General features: G+C 41.4%; 1 protein-coding gene and 1 long non-coding RNA gene across 2 annotated transcripts in view; one reads left to right on the forward strand and one right to left on the reverse strand.

Moving 5' to 3' along the window:
• Positions 1-3768: 3768 nt before the first annotated feature.
• Positions 3769-9406, reverse strand: LOC139704569 (uncharacterized). Its single transcript, XR_011706441.1, has 3 exons — positions 9220-9406; positions 4292-4475; positions 3769-3954 (listed from the first exon to the last, which is right to left on the reverse strand). It is a non-coding gene; the product is annotated as an uncharacterized lncRNA (long non-coding RNA).
• A 1023-nt stretch (positions 9407-10429) lies between these two features.
• Positions 10430-15640, forward strand: part of Fah (fumarylacetoacetate hydrolase) — a 34182-nt gene continuing 28971 nt past the window's right edge. Inside the window, exons 1-2 of the mRNA XM_027926048.2 lie at positions 10430-10605; positions 14946-15056. Of these exons, the coding sequence (XP_027781849.2) occupies positions 10525-10605; positions 14946-15056 (192 nt within the window). The 5' untranslated portion in view covers positions 10430-10524. The remainder of the gene's footprint in view (positions 10606-14945; positions 15057-15640) is intronic.

Consider the following 15640-nt stretch of genomic DNA (forward strand, 5'->3'; position numbering starts at 1 on the left):
GCAGTGGAACACACCTGTAATCCCAGCAGCTTAGGAGGCTGAGGTAGGAGGATTGTGAGTTCAAAGCCAGCCTTACCAACAGCGAGGCATTAAGCAACTCAGGGTCTGTGAGACCCTATCTCTAAATAAAATATTTTTTAAAAGACTGGGGATATGGCTCAATGGTTGAGTGCCCGAGTTCAATCCTGGGTACTAAAAAAAAAGTATAATAAGAATTAACAACCAACGGACAAAATATTCCCTTATAAAAAGGTTGGAGGTAGGGCTGGGGATATAGCACAGTTGGCAGAGTCCTGCCTCTCATGCACAAGGCCCTGTCAAACCAAAAGAAAAACGTTGGAAGTATAACTCAGTGATAAAGTACCACCACCACCAAAAGAAAAACGTTGGAAGTATAATTCAATGATAAAGTACATAGCACGTGTGTGGTCCTTGATTCAATCCCCAACACCCCACAGGAAAAGTTAGAAAATACATTTTCAAGTAACAGATGAAATTTATATCAAAAGAAGAGGTAGTGGTGAAAACTGTCAATATCCTCAGGTGGAAGGCAGCAAGGGATGGGCTAGCAAATGGGAACTTTATGGGAATGATAGCCTCAGTATACTCAGACAACTAACAGCAGGCACTCTGTGCAGAGAATGTCATGAACCAAGGATTATGATTAATCCATTCTCTACCTTAATTCCAAAGTATTAAAAAGTTAGTTATAAAGCTGATTTGATGACCACATTTGAAATTGGAGTTTATGCATGAAACTGCTGTAGAATCAGCCTCAATATTCAATTTGTTTTTCTTTTTTTGTCACAAAAATCCATTCACAGTCTACAGGCTTCACTACACCTGAACACTAAAACCATAAATCACATTCTCTCATACTTTGTTCTTCATATATTCATTTGTCTGGAATTTCTGTGTCCAAGTCTAGCACAAAAATGTCTTTCCCCTAACATGAACTGCATAGTGCAATCTTGAAATTATTCCTTTATTCCAAGCATATGATATGAAAGCCATTTTTTTCCTGATGTGGAGACAGTTTATATGTATCTGATAATGGCTAAACTACCCTTTTTTTTAAGTCTGTAAGAAACATCCAAACAGATACGCTAGAGAATTTAAGAAAGTCCTAAGTATTTGTTGTAGCATCTTTTCAGAGACTGGCTTCCTATTTTTTTTTTTTTTTGTCCCTTCTTATTAATATGTAAGCATCAAGATTAATTCAGAAGGCCAGGAGAATGGAAAGTTAGTTAGGAATATGGAGATGAGATGGATAAAATCTAACAAAAGACTTTTAGCAACATCAGGAAATCTTTTGGCATCCCAAAAGACCACTAACATAATATCAAAAAGTGACTACCAGAAAAGAAAAAGGGGCCATTACTGCTGATCCCAGGGACATTAAAAGATAGTAAAGAAATACTATGAGCAACTCTATACCCACAGATTTGATAAGTTAGATAAAATGGATCAATTCCTTTGAAAGGCAAAATTACCAAAAGTAGTACAAAGAGAAATTATCTTTGCAGGCTTGTGTCTATGAATCACACAGAGTATGGTGGCACATGCCTAGAATTCCAGAGACTAGGTAGGCTGAGGCAGGAGGATGACAAATTCCAAGGCCTAATTTGGCAAGACCCTGTCTTGAAATTTTAAAAAGGGTTGGAATTGTGTGACTCAGTAGTAAAGCACCCCAAGATTTGATCCCAGCACCCCACCCACAAAAAAAGAAGAAAAAAGAAATTCAATCAATGGATTACATACCAGAAAAAAAAAAAGGCCTTGGTGAATTCTACCAAACACTTCAGATAGAAATTATACTAATTTTTCTACATTCTCTTCCAGAAGGTAGAAGCAGAGAAAATACTTCTTAAATTGTTCGGTGAGGCCAGCATCATCCCAATACTAAAACCAGACAAAGACATTACAAGATAATAAATCTGTGATGAGGAAACTACATAGTCTCTCCCTCTGAGACTGAGAACAAGGCAAATATGTCCCCTCTCACCAGTCCTATTCCTCATTGTACTAAAATTCTCAGCTAATAAGAAAAGGAAAGAAAAGCTGAACAGACTGGTGAGAAAGGAAAAAAGCTGTCTTCATTTGCAAATGGCATATTGTCTATACAGAAAAATGTGAAAGAATCAATATAAAAACTGGAATTAATAGGCAATTATAGGGGCTGGGATTGTGGCTCAGTGGCAGGGCACTTGCCCTGCACATGTGAGGCACTGGATTCGATTCTCAGCACCACATAAAAATAAACAAAATAAATATATATAACTCAAATATATATATATATATATATATATATATATATATATATATATATATATATTAGAGTCAAAAAAATTTTTTAAAAATAAGTAATTATAGTAAGATTATAAAACAGTCTTCTCCATAAGCAATGAAGTAAAACTATTTATTAGGTATTATAAATAATCTAGAGATGACTTAAAGTGCACAGGAGGCCAAGTGCAATGGTGCACGCCTGAAATCCCAGAGATTGAGGAGGCTGAGGCAGGAGGAATTCAGGTTTGAGGCCAGCCTCAGCGACTTAACAAGGCTCTAAGCAACTTAGCAAGACCCTGTCTCAAAATTTTGAAAGGGCTGGAGTAATAAAGCACCTCTGGTTTCAATCCCCCAGTACCAAAATAATGTAAATACGCTACATGCAAATGTTACACCTTTTTTAAATAAAGGACTTGGGCATTCTCCAATTTGGGTATGCAAAGGGGGTCCTGGAATCAATCCCTTGCAGATAACTATGTTAAAGGTCAAACATTTTCATGATGTAAAAATCTTCTCTCTTAAAGCTCTGAGCTCAATAAAGTTTATTGTACACATTTTGAAATGGACATCCCGTGTTTGATACATATACTGTACTTTTTTTTTCAGTACTGGTGTTCAAACCCAGGGCCTTTTCATATACAGGCAAATGCTCTACCACTGAACCATGCCCCACACCTACCATACATTTCAGCATCAGAGGATATAGATCATGCAAACATGCATGGTATTTTGTTCTCTCAAAGGAGCTGAAAATTTAGAGAACCTTGGAACTGAACTTAAGTAATTCAAGGACAAATGAACATTGTAGGGTGGGGGCTATGTCCACACACTGCTTATCTGAATGGCACCTTCTTTGGTACCCTTGCATCAGTGTCCTGAATCCAGAAAACCCTTTCCCAGAGCTCTTGTAAAGGAGCAAGAATGCACTTGTGTGCATGAAGCTGGCTGCAGTATGCTGTGTTTTTTCATCAGAGGGAGGCACCCAACATGGTGCTGCAGAAGCTCAAACCAGCCCTTGAGTGGAGGTACTCAAACTCAATTCCAATCCTGAAAATGTTCATACCCTTCAACCCAAGATTCTACCCTTAGACAACAATCTAGGAAAAAGGAGACATCCTAGGCACTCAGATCTTTACTGCACCATTATTATTAACCATTTAAAACATTGCAACTTTCTCAATGAAATAATAAGAGAATAATGTAGGAAAGGATTGAAAAACTGAATCTAAATAAAGTTTACAAAGGTAGAAACATCATGTGCATACAAATAGTATGACTGTAGGTTGGCGAAATTATGGGCAATGTTTTTTTCTTTAAAATTTTTTTTTAATTCTTGTAATGTACATGCCCAATATACCCCCTCCCACAAAGGGGAAAGAAGAAAAGAAAATAGAGTGTACTTGCAAGTTACTTCAAATGTGTTTTCCAAACAGTGAACAGCTTTGGCATTTTCTGATACTATATATAATTAGCAGGTTGGCAAGTCTTATTTTAAAACTTCAAAATCATACTCCCCCTTCAACCATCTCATCCCTACATCCCTTCCTCCACTTACATCTATCCCACCCTCTTCCCCAAAAAAGGTTTTTGGTTTTCTCCTTCCATGGCTTTTATTTAGGACTTCATTAATTTGTGTGCATCCAATGGAAGTTCCTGGTCCAATTCCTGAAACAGGAATTGAAGATGCTGAATTACCACTGTATTCCCATTTAATAAGGGTGCATTGGCTATTGCTTTGTTTTCCTTTAGTCAATTGTTTTACATCAATTACTTAAATATTTAAAGCCTCTCTTAGTGGAGTGCCCCTGTAGTCCCAGCTACTTAGGAGGCCATAGTGGGAGGATCACAGAAGTCCAAGAATTCAAGACCAGCCTAGGTACCATATCAAGACTCCCATCTCAATAAAATAAAAATTAAAAATGAATTATGGAACAACTATTCTGTACCAGGTGTTTTACTGGGTATTGATAAAACTGCACACAGAATAAGAAAAAATTCCTACCTTTAATGGGAGTCAGTAGGGCCAGTACAGAACATGTAAATAATTCTCTGTCTTGCAGACCAAAAGTAGCTAGAACAGGGCGTGGTGTACATGCCTGTAATCCCATCAACTCTGGAGCCTGAGGCTGGAGGATCACAAGTTCAGTTCAAGGTCAGCCTCAGGAATTTAGCAACATCCTCAAAAACTGTATCAAAATAAAAATTAAAAAATAAAAAGATCTGGGGATGTAGCCCAGTGATAAAGTGTCCCTGGATTTAATCCCCAGTACAAAAAAAAAAAAAAAAGAAAGAAACTAGAATTCAGTAGGTACAAAGTATTGCCTGGAATGCCTTTTAAAAAATATTTATTTATTTATTTATTCATTCATTCTAATTAGGTATATATGACAGCAGAATGTATTTTGATTCATTGTGCACAATTACAGCACAATTTTTCATTTCTCTGGTTGAACACGATATAGCGATGTAGCATTGCACCACATGTGCAATCATACATGTAGCTAATCATACAAGTCCATCTCATTCCACCATCTTTCTTGCCCCTACTCCCTCACCCCACCCCACCCTCCACTATGCCCAGTCACAGTTCCTCCATTTTTCCCCTGTCCTCACCCCATTTTGGATCAGCATTCACTTATCAGAGAGAACATTTGGTCTTTGGTTTTTGGGAATTGTCTTACTTTGCTTAGCATAATATTCTCTAACTCCATCCATTTACCTGCAAATGCCATAATTTTATTCTCTTTTAATGCTGAGTAATATTCCATTGTGTATATATACCACAGTTTCTTTATCCATTCATCTATTGAAGGGCATCTAGGTTGCTTCCACAGTTTAGATATTGTGAATTGAGCTGCTATGAACATTGATGTGGCTATGTCCCTATAGTATGCTGATTTTAAGTCCTTTGGGTATAGACCAAGGAGTGGAATAGCTGGGTCAAATGGTGGTTCCATTCCAAGTTTTCTAAGGAATCTCCATACTGCTCTCCAGTTTGGTTGCCCAATTTGCAGTCCCACCAATGTAAGAGTGTGCCTTTCTCCCACATCTTCACCAACACTTATTGTTTTGTATTCTTGATAACTGCCTTCTGACTGGCATGAGATGAAATCTTAGAGCAGTTTTGATTTGCATTTCTCTAGTAACTAGAGATGTTGAACATTTTTTCATATATTTGTTGAGCAAATATATATCCTCTTCAGAGAAGTGTCTGTTCAGCTCCTTAATCCATTTATTGATTGGGTTGTTTGTGGGTTGTTGTGTTTTTTTTTTTTTTGTGTGTGTGTGTGTGTGTGTTAAGTTTTTGAGTTCTTTATATATCTTGGAGATTAGTATCTATCTGATGTGAGTGTAGCAAAAATTTGTTCCCAAAATGTAGGCTCTGTCTTCACCTCATTGATTATTTCTTTTGCTGAGAAGAAGCTTTTTAGTTTGAATCCATCCCATTTATTGATTCTTAATTTTATTTCTTGTGCTTTAGGAGTCTTGTTAAGGAAGTCAGGGCCTGATCCAATGTGATGAAGATTTGGACCTACTTTTACCTCTATTATGCGCAGGGTCTCTTGTCTAATTCTTAGGTCTTTGATTCACTTTGAGTTGAGTTTTTTGCATGGTGCGAGATAGGGGTTTAATTTCATTTTGCTGCATATGAATTTCCAGTTTTCCCAGCACCATTTGTTGAAAAGGCTATCTTTTCTCCAATGTATGTTTTTGGGACCTTTGTCTAGTATGAGATAGCTGTATTTATGTGGGTTTATCTCTGTGTTCCAAACTCATTCTATGAAACTAGTCTCATCCTGATACCAAAACCAGGCAGACACACATCAAGGAAAGAAAATTTCAGACCAATATCCCTGATGAACGTAGATGCAAAAATTCTCAATAAAATTCTGGCAAATCACATACAAAAACATTAAAAAAATAGTGCATCATGATCAAGTGGGGTTCAGACCAGGGATACAAATTTGGTTAATGTACAGATATCAATAAATATAATTCATCACATCAACAGACTTAAAGATAAGAATCAGGGGCGGGGATTGTGGCTAAGTGGTAGAGCATGAGCCTTGCACTTTTGATCCTCAGCACCACATAAAAATAAATAAAGGTATTGTGTCCATCTACAACTAAAAAAAATTAAAAGTATATATATATATGAATCATATGATTACATCAACTGATGCACAGAAAGCATTTGACAAAATACAGCACCCTTTCATGTTCACAACACTAGAAAAACTAGGGATCATAGGAACATACCTCAACATTGTAAAAAATAAGTAAAATAAGTAAAAGTAATCTATGCTAACCTCAAGGCTAAAATCATTCTAAATGGAGAAAAACTGGAAGCATTCCCTCTAAAAACTAGAACAATGCAGGGATGCCCTCTTTCACCACTTCTATATAACATAGTTTGCCGCAGTCCGGCTGCAGCAAAGTAACCGGAGGGTGACGAGCAACTTGTGTACATTGATACAGCAGGAGTGGGAGCTGTTTATTGTAGGACAGGAGGGTTATATATACCTTACACACAGCTTATCTTAATTAACATAAACTAGATACAGCAGTCAACCAATAAGGAATCTCCACACTTAATGGCTCGCTGGCGTTACTTCACAAACCACTCCCTCTGGCAAAATGCCAGGCACCATCTTGACTTGTTTACAGACCTTAACAATAGTTCTTGAAACTCTAGCCAGAGCATTAGACAGACAAAAGAAATTAAAGGGATATGAATAGGAAAAGAAGAACTCAAACTATCATTACTTGCCGACAACATGATTCTATACTTAGAGGATCTGAAAAATTCCATCAGAAGATTTCTAGAATTAATAAATGAATTCAGCAAAGTAGCAGGATGTAAAATCAATACCCATAAATCAAATGCATTTCTATACATTAGTGATGAATCTCTGAAAGAGAGATTAGGAAAATTGTCCCATTCACAATAGCCTCAAAAAACAAAAACAAACAACAACAATAACAACAAAGAAAAAAACTTGGGAATCAATTTAACAAGAGGTGAAAGACCTCTACAATGAAAACTACAGAACACTAAAGAAAGAAAACATCAGAAGATGGAAAGATCTCCCATGCTCCTGGATAGGCAGAATTAATATTGTCAAAATGGCCATACTACCCAAAGCACTATACAGATTCACTGCAATTCCAATTAAAATCCCAATGTCATTCCTTATAGATATAGAAAAAGCAATCATGAAATTCATCTGGAAAAATAAGAGACCCAGAATAGCCAAAGCAATCCTTAGCAAGAAGAATGAAACAGGAGGCATCACAATACCAGACATTAAACTATACTACAAAGCTGTGGTAACAAAAATGGCATGGTATTGGCACCAAAATAGACATGTAGAACAATGGTACAGAATGGAATTCCTTTTAATAAGGTGAAGAGTTGGGACATTCCTCTATTCCTTTTTTTCTACCAGAAAACATAGGGAACCTACCAGAGCAAGCCAGACCACCTACCACTGCCAGAGACTGCCCTTCATTCCTTCTCCCAAGGGCAGTCTTAAAAACACTGAAGTTCACTCGTGGCAGAGCCATTTAGGGCTGGAGGTTAGAACCAAAGTGCTGTACCCATATTGAGCTCATCCCTGGGTGATCACTGGTAAGGCTTCAGTGGAGGGGCATGGGAATCATCTCAAAGCCTAGGAAGGGGTCTCACAGCTATCCCTATGGGCAATATTCCCTTAGCTCAAGCCCTCTTAGCCCACATTATCCTGTGACAACCTTAAAGAATATATTGCTACTCCTTCCAGACTCTCCTCCTTTAAAGCCAAACTGCAGAGCAGCCTCTCTAACCTAGCAGTCTTTGTGTCACTTCTCAAGAGAACTTCACAGAACCCTTGCCCAGGCTGCCTTCCACTTTTAATTTTGCTAGAATCTGCCAGCATCCAGGTCTTTTAGAAGTGTGCCTGAAACATTCACATAAATACCACATTTTCAGGCATGTCCCCAGTGTCCTCACTTGAACATTGTCACAAAATGTTCTAGTACATGAGTGATTAGGCAACACCTTGAACCCACACTAAGAGCCTGCCTTTCCCTTCTCTCTTCCCCCTTCTATTTTCCCCTTCAATCTTTTCCTTCTATTTCTCTTTCTCTTCCTCTATGTCCTCATTTACACGAATCATTTACAATCCTAATACATTACTCAAATTATATGTTATTTGGTTTATATTTCACTTGTGATCTGCAAGTGATGACAGAGGAAGGAAAAGCCTGGGGACTTGGGATCTGCTATTGACAAATGTGTGCTTTGAAAAAGAATAACTTAAAGTGATTTAGAGAGGAGGTCAGTGGGTGAGAAGAGAAATGGGGCAAGATACTGCAGGCAAAGGAGTAGCAATATATTCTTTATTTCAAGGTTGTCTATCACTATTATTCATTTTTAAATGTTTAGGAAGGGGAAAGGTTACTTTTACAAGTCCTGGGATGATACTGCAACTTTTAAAAATACTTTTCAAAACTACCTTCCAGGGCTGGGGTTGTGGCTCAGTGGTAAGAGCACTTGCCTAGCATGTGTGAGGCACTGGGTTCAATTCTCAGCATTGCATATAAATAAATGAACAAAATAAAGATCCATCAACAATGAAAAAAATATATTTAAAAAAACTACCTTCTAGGATTTGGGTTTAAAATGCCAAATTTTTTATTTTATTTTTATTTTTAGTCATTCTGCTTATTATGTCCAGTAATTCATTAACTTTTGACTGTAATGTTATGGGAACATCCAAAATAAATTAATTGAAAGTGTTTTAAATATAGGCGTATGTCTTGATAAACTATTGTGCACCTTATACCACTTGTAATTTTAAACTTGTTTTTAAAGAATGATTTTGTTAAATTTCTAAGAAATTGACATTTATATTTTAAACTTGTTTTCCATAGTGATGACCCCTTTACCTTTATAGTTTTCTTTTTGATTGCCTTCTTCGTGAAGAAAAGCAAAACCCAGAAATAAAGGAATAGCTGACTTTCTGGCTGGATATTCCTGGTAAAACAAACAAAAAACATTGATCACTAACTGTGCCAGGCGTTATTTAACCATTACAGTAATAGTGGAGTAGATATTACTTTACCCCTATTTGAGAGATGATTAGAGAACTTGACCTAATGTCAATGCCTAATTAACTCTAGTCAAAGTGGATCTCCAACCGGTTAATCTGAGTCCGTTTATCTAAAATATCTGCATTGAAAAGAAGAATAAGGTCTAAGCTTTTCTTCCCTAATTTCTTTCCTCCTCTTTCATTTTTTTTTTTCCCTTTTTCTCTCTTCAAACACACGATACAGTCTTTGTTTGCCAGGCACTATTCTAACATTGTCACCTAATTCTTATATCAACTGTGTGAAGTAGTAAGTATTATCATCAACATACAGAAGAAGCTGAGACAGAGACAAGGTAAGTTCATATTAACACTAGAATGTGAAATACATAGGTGAGTTATATTTTCTAGACTGTTAACTCTCATCAGCGTCTAAACAGGCGCGATTGCCCCTTCACCAATACACCACTGGAAATGTCACAGCAGAGGGATTAGCATGGTTTATGCAGGCGGAAAGCACGCAACTGGGAGCTTTTTCCAAAGCCGGAGGCAGTCTCTGGGGAGAAAGGGTCTTGTTTCCAGGGAGAGGACAAGAGCTCTGTTGAGCTGAAGAGCAGGCGGCAACGGGAGAAAGGGGGGAGGCAGGAGTCACCCAGGGCAGAGGCCTTAATGCCAAGCTGGGTTTGTTCTTAGTAGAACCGAGGGCTCGAGTGGCCAATTCGAACAAGGTCTACCGAAGGTGGTAGTCATCAAGGGCGCGCTGCTGACAGCGGAAGGAGTGGGGACCAGGGAGCGATTGTGACGTTGCGCGGGTGGGGCGGGGCTTCTGGACGGCGGGGCTACTTTGCGGAAGGGGCGGGGCCTGTGAGAAAGCTTGGAGGTGGGGCATGCGAAGGGGCGAGACTCCTGGGGGGCAGGGCTGCTTGCGAAGGGGCGGGACCGGGGCGGAGATGGGGCTTGCGGAGGGGGAAGGGCCCTAGGAGGGGAGGACCAATAGGAGGGCAGGACACTCCAGGGGGCGTGGCCGGGGTTGGGGCCGGGTCACCGTGTGGATGTAGGGAGGTCCGGGACCCGGGGCGTGGCCTGGCCTAACCCCTGCAGCTCAGTCCAGTCACTCTCCTCTTACTCAGCCCACTGCTTGCTCCCCTACCTGGTGCTCATCAGCATGTCTTTCATCCCAGTGGCGGAGGATTGTGACTTCCCCATCCACAACCTGCCCTATGGCGTCTTCTCCACCCAAGACAACGTGAGCTGTTGCTCTTCGACTCCGGGCGCTGGGAGGGCGTGGAGTGGAGGGGAGCGGGGGCGACTTGAAGGCATGGGTCATTTTTTCTTGAAAAGCGGTCCATGGAGAGTGCTGTGGGATCAAATCCCGCCTGGCTCTGCACATTGTTTAACCTCTCAGCCTGTTTCTGCAGGGTTGTGTGGCATTAAATGCAAAATGAAATAGAATTTGCAACTCTCCCTCCCAGACAAGTCAGCAAGTACCATTATTGTTGCGAGAAGAGGAAGCACACAATCCTGTTGCCCAATACAGAATTGCTGGGGTGTTTTCTTACCCCAAAGAAGCCAGCTTACAGCTGATCATTCATGTCTCTAGTTAACTTCTAACCCCAGAACCCGGAAAGTATCAGTTAACCCCCACCTTTGTGTGTGTGTGTGTGTGTGTGTGTGTGTGTGTGTGTGTGCTGGGGATTGAACCCAAGGGTGCTTGAACTACATCGCCAGCCCTTTTTAATTTTGAGACAGGGTCTTGCCAAGTTGCTGAGACTGGCCTCAAACTCGTGATCCTCATGCCTCTGTCTCAGGTAGTTGCTGCACCCCACCACCTGTGCTTGGCTAACCCCAGCATTTTTAGCAGTTGAAAGAGATGCATGTATTTCCTGGCCTAGAGCTGTGTAATCTAAGAGGTCAAGTCTTGCCTCCATTTGGAATTCTCTCAGCTAATATGGGCTCCCTGGCTTCCCTTGCTAATTAGAAGCCCTTTGAGTGGGTGGGGGAAACGAACCTTGACTTGTAAATGTAGTGTGGTTAGAAAGAAATCTTTGAAAACTGGACGTTTATCAGCAAATATACAAGAGGGTCTCCTGGTGCAAAAAGTAGATTCCTTGCTTGGATTTGTGAGTAGTATTTTGTTCTTAGGTCCCTGATCCTACTCCTCATTCGGTTCTGGGAGCCATAGAACCCCCAAATCTGCTTGCACCTAACAGTATTTAGGAAATGTTTGCTAAATGGAGCCCTGGCTGTTGGCCCCTTCCTGGAAACTGGGTTCCCTTCCTCCATGGCTTCTCATTGACTCCAAGTACCTATCCTTTTGGGGTCCTGCCTGCAGTGAATGACTTAATCTAGAGGAGGTGACTTGTGGTTTTAAAACTGACAGATCTCATTGGATGTTGCATAGACACAAAAAGTGCCCTGGAGAGACACACAGATGAGACATGTTAAAGCTTAACCTGTGTTAGCCAACCAGTGTCTCTGATGGCAGTATCCTCCCTCTGCCCTCCTCTAACATTTGCCCTTAGCAAATAAGTCCTCACCTTTCCTGAGGGCACAAATCCCTTAAACCAGAACATTTCTGAGATGCTAGCACGCACTAGTAGGGAGTTCTGATTTGCTTTCCTAGGAGCTATCTGGAATTAATGCCTTTTGGTATTAATTGCAGACCTCATGCCCTGCAATTGCTAGAATGTTCAAGGCAGCCTCTAAGGATTTCTGGGAGAGAGCACCCCTTCCCACTGACCTCTGATAAAGAGTGCTATGACAGAGAATTGGCCCATTTGACCTTCCAGAAGCTCAAGGCCTCCAAGCTTATATAGACCTTATCTAACTGTGTCACTTAAGTGATTGGAAACCCCATTTGTGGTGGCTGCCTCTCTAGGGTGCCCTGGTGGTCAAGGCAATAATCTCCTTTCCCCTAGGCCCATAGCTAGTCCTTAATTTGAATGGAACAACAATGAATTAATCTAGTTATCATTTTATTTTATTCAACCATTGCTTAGGAACCCCTAATTTTGGTCCAGATGCTATGCTGGGAGTTAGGGATCAAAGATATAGGAGATAACCCACTTGAATCTAATGTATGAAATATGATATGTCAAGAGCTTTGTAATGTTTTGAACAACCAATAAAAAAAAAAAGAAAAAACAAACAAAGATATAGGAGACACCTTCCCTCCAATGTCTGATTGCTCATGGAATACTAGTGAACACATAATGATGTTCTGTGTGAAAGCAGGGACAGGGGCCTCTGAGAAATGGGCCAGCAAGAGTCTGGAGGTTGATTTGCCTAGTGCCTTGGTAAAGTCCCTGATCTGGCCCTGCCTCTACTTCCTGGATTCTGTTCTTTTCAGCCTTAATGGCTACCTTTCAGTCTTTGAGACACACTGAGAGTTTCCTGCCTCAGGGCCTTAGCACTTGTTATTTCTCCTACCTAGACTACCCTTCCTTCTAGTCTGTATATCCTTATTTCTTCTCATTCTTCAGGAGTCAGCTTAAATGTCAGCCCCTCAGAAAATTGTCCCTAAGTATCCTGTGTATGAGCCCTTCCATAGTTGGTATCTCCTACCACACCCTGTGTTGCCTTTTACTTCTGGAGGGCAGGAACCAAGTTGCTCCTCTGTCTTTCTCTGTCTCTCTGGTGATTTTGCAGCATTCATGTAGTACTAGTGCCAAAGAAATGCTTCATAAATGTTTGTGCTATGAATAGTATCTACTCATGTCTATTCTTACGTTAAGAGATTGACAGATACTAATTGAATTCTCACAACAAACCCCCATTATTTCCCCCCATTTTACAGATGAAGAAACTAAGGCTCGGAGAGGCTAAGAATCATGCTTCGGATCTCATAGTCAGTAGAGGCAGATTTGGGATTGGCCTTCACATCTGTCAACCTCCCAATTTCATAGTTTCTCTTCCAATGATGCAAGTCAGGGAGATGTCTTTTCCTAGTTTATTTGCCTCAAGTCGAAGGGGAAACTGAGGCTCAGAGCACCAGGGACTGACTTTTCCAGGGTGAATGGGATAGTAAGTGATAGAACAGGCCAGGAGCCCTTCTAGTTTGACACTGAAGAAAATAATTCTAAAGGTTAAAAGTATATGGATCTACTCTATCAAACTGGTTTTCTGGGTCCTCAGGTCACACTTTGGAACACAAGGGCAATAACTTGCCATCTGAAGCTTCTAGGCTTTCTTTACAGTTGCCAAAACTAGCAGCGGAATTTTCTATTAGATCTTAGAGGTTGCTTAATAGCTTCTTACCTTAAGCTAGATGTGAGGGTAAAGATCAGAAGTGGCTCTAGGATCTGCCCTGCACATTGCCTGAGTGTATGGCCACTTGGATCTAGGTAGCTCAGCTCTGTGTCCTTCACAGCAGTTGCCATATTCCAGAGGGTGAGACTAAGGCCCAGAGAGTTAGCAGAGCTGAGAATGAGTAACCAGGCTCTTCGGGCAGCCTCCTCCAGGGCAGATGTGCTTGTGAACTCCGGGCCAGGGGAGGGCATGGCTCTGGTGTACCTTGATCCCAGGGGCTAACAAGCATGAAGAGATGACTGTTCTCTCAGTCAACCAAAATGAGCAGCCGATGGAGTTGAGGCCAGCCAGGAATCCCACTTCTCAGCTCTCTAGAACTAAAAAGGCAAAGGGGATGGTTTAGGAGATCTAGAAGCTGGCTGAGGATAGATAGAGCCCTATCGGGTAGAGTCTGTAAGCAGGCTCTCCATTCCTAGTTGACTAGCAAAGTTCAGGATTGTGGGGTCAAAAACCAGGTTTTGCCAAATATTTGAAGCATCTCATTGGTCAGAGCTGATGCTGGGATTTTATGGTGCAGAAAAGAATGCCCCTGACGTGGTCTGCACAGTGTGGCTTTGTGCAGCTCCCCACGACCTGAGCTCTCCTCTATTTGAGCCCCAGCAGAGCTTGTTATTCTGTGCCATCTGGCTTTCAGCACTGTGCGTGGAACACTCACTGCTCTGCTGCACAAATGAATTGCCCTGAATAAAGGCCTGGTCAAAGCAAAAAAGAATCCAGCTGCCTGGTAAGGTAGTGCGCTCCTCACCACTGGAGGCATTTAAGCAAAGTCTGAGGAACTTTGCAGGGGAAGTTCCTGAGACTGGAAAAGGGGCTTGGACCAGGCTGCCTGTTCTCACTATACTCCAAGGGGTAAGATTTTCTTGATTTGATTCCCCATTGAGGGAACATACATTTTGGTTTGTTTTGTTTTTGGTACCAGGAATTGAACCAGGGATGCCTAAGCACTGAGCCACATCCCCAGTCATTTTTATTTTTTATTTTGAGACAGGGTCTTGCTAAGTTGCTGAGTCTGGCTTTGAACTTGTGATCCTCCTGCCTCAGCCTCCTGAGACACTGGGATTACAGGCATGCACTACCATGCCTGGCAAGGGAACACAGATTCTTTTTCTTTCTTGTCCTGGAAACAGAGAAGGAAGCTGGGATAGGATGCTGAGGATCCAGTCCCTCAGTTTCCTCACCATAAGGGCAATCTAAAAGGGGGACCCACAGGCTTTTGACTAAATGAGCTCAGCCTACCAGAAGCTTTTGCTAGTACTGACTATGCCATCTTCCTCCCAGCCAAGGCAACGGATCGGTGTGGCCATTGGCAACCAGATCCTGGACCTCAGTGTCATTAAGCATCTCTTCACTGGGCCTGTCCTCTCCAAACACCAGGATGTCTTCGATGAGGTAGGACACTGTGACAGCTTGTCCCTGATCTCAGAAGTACTGCAAATAAACTAAATACTTTGCCTCCACTTTTGACAGAGGTGATGCCTTCATAGGCCTCAGGTTTTACATGGATAAGGCCAGGGCTATTCTGAGACACAGCACCTGGCAGGTAGTAGCCTTGGGATACCCCAGGATGGCTTTTCACCTCAAGGAGGGTTCCTAAGTGAAAAGACTGTTGGTGTCTCTGCAGCCTGGGTCTTTCCCAGTGGCCTTTGAGATGAGGCTCTTCTGTAACTCTGGCTCCTTTCCTCATCAAGCTGTCCTGTCGGGACAGTCAGACCACTGAGGGAAGGAGCCACGAGCCCTGGCCTCCAGGTCTACAACACAGCCTGGCAGGAGTCAATCTGATGTCCTTGTGGGATGAATATGAATTTCCTTGTCAGAGGTCAAGTCCTTTGATATCCATCTCTGTGACATCACATGAGTAGGAAGGGGAGTGGGATCTATCTGTTGAGCTCCTTTTTCTTGCCGGGAGCTTTACACACATCCTATCCTTCAGTCCTCCCAACCACCTACTGGCACAGGAACCAGAATCATCACTA

Source organism: Marmota flaviventris, chromosome 2, assembly GCF_047511675.1.
Source record: "Marmota flaviventris isolate mMarFla1 chromosome 2, mMarFla1.hap1, whole genome shotgun sequence".
NCBI classification, from domain to species: Eukaryota; Metazoa; Chordata; class Mammalia; order Rodentia; family Sciuridae; genus Marmota; species Marmota flaviventris.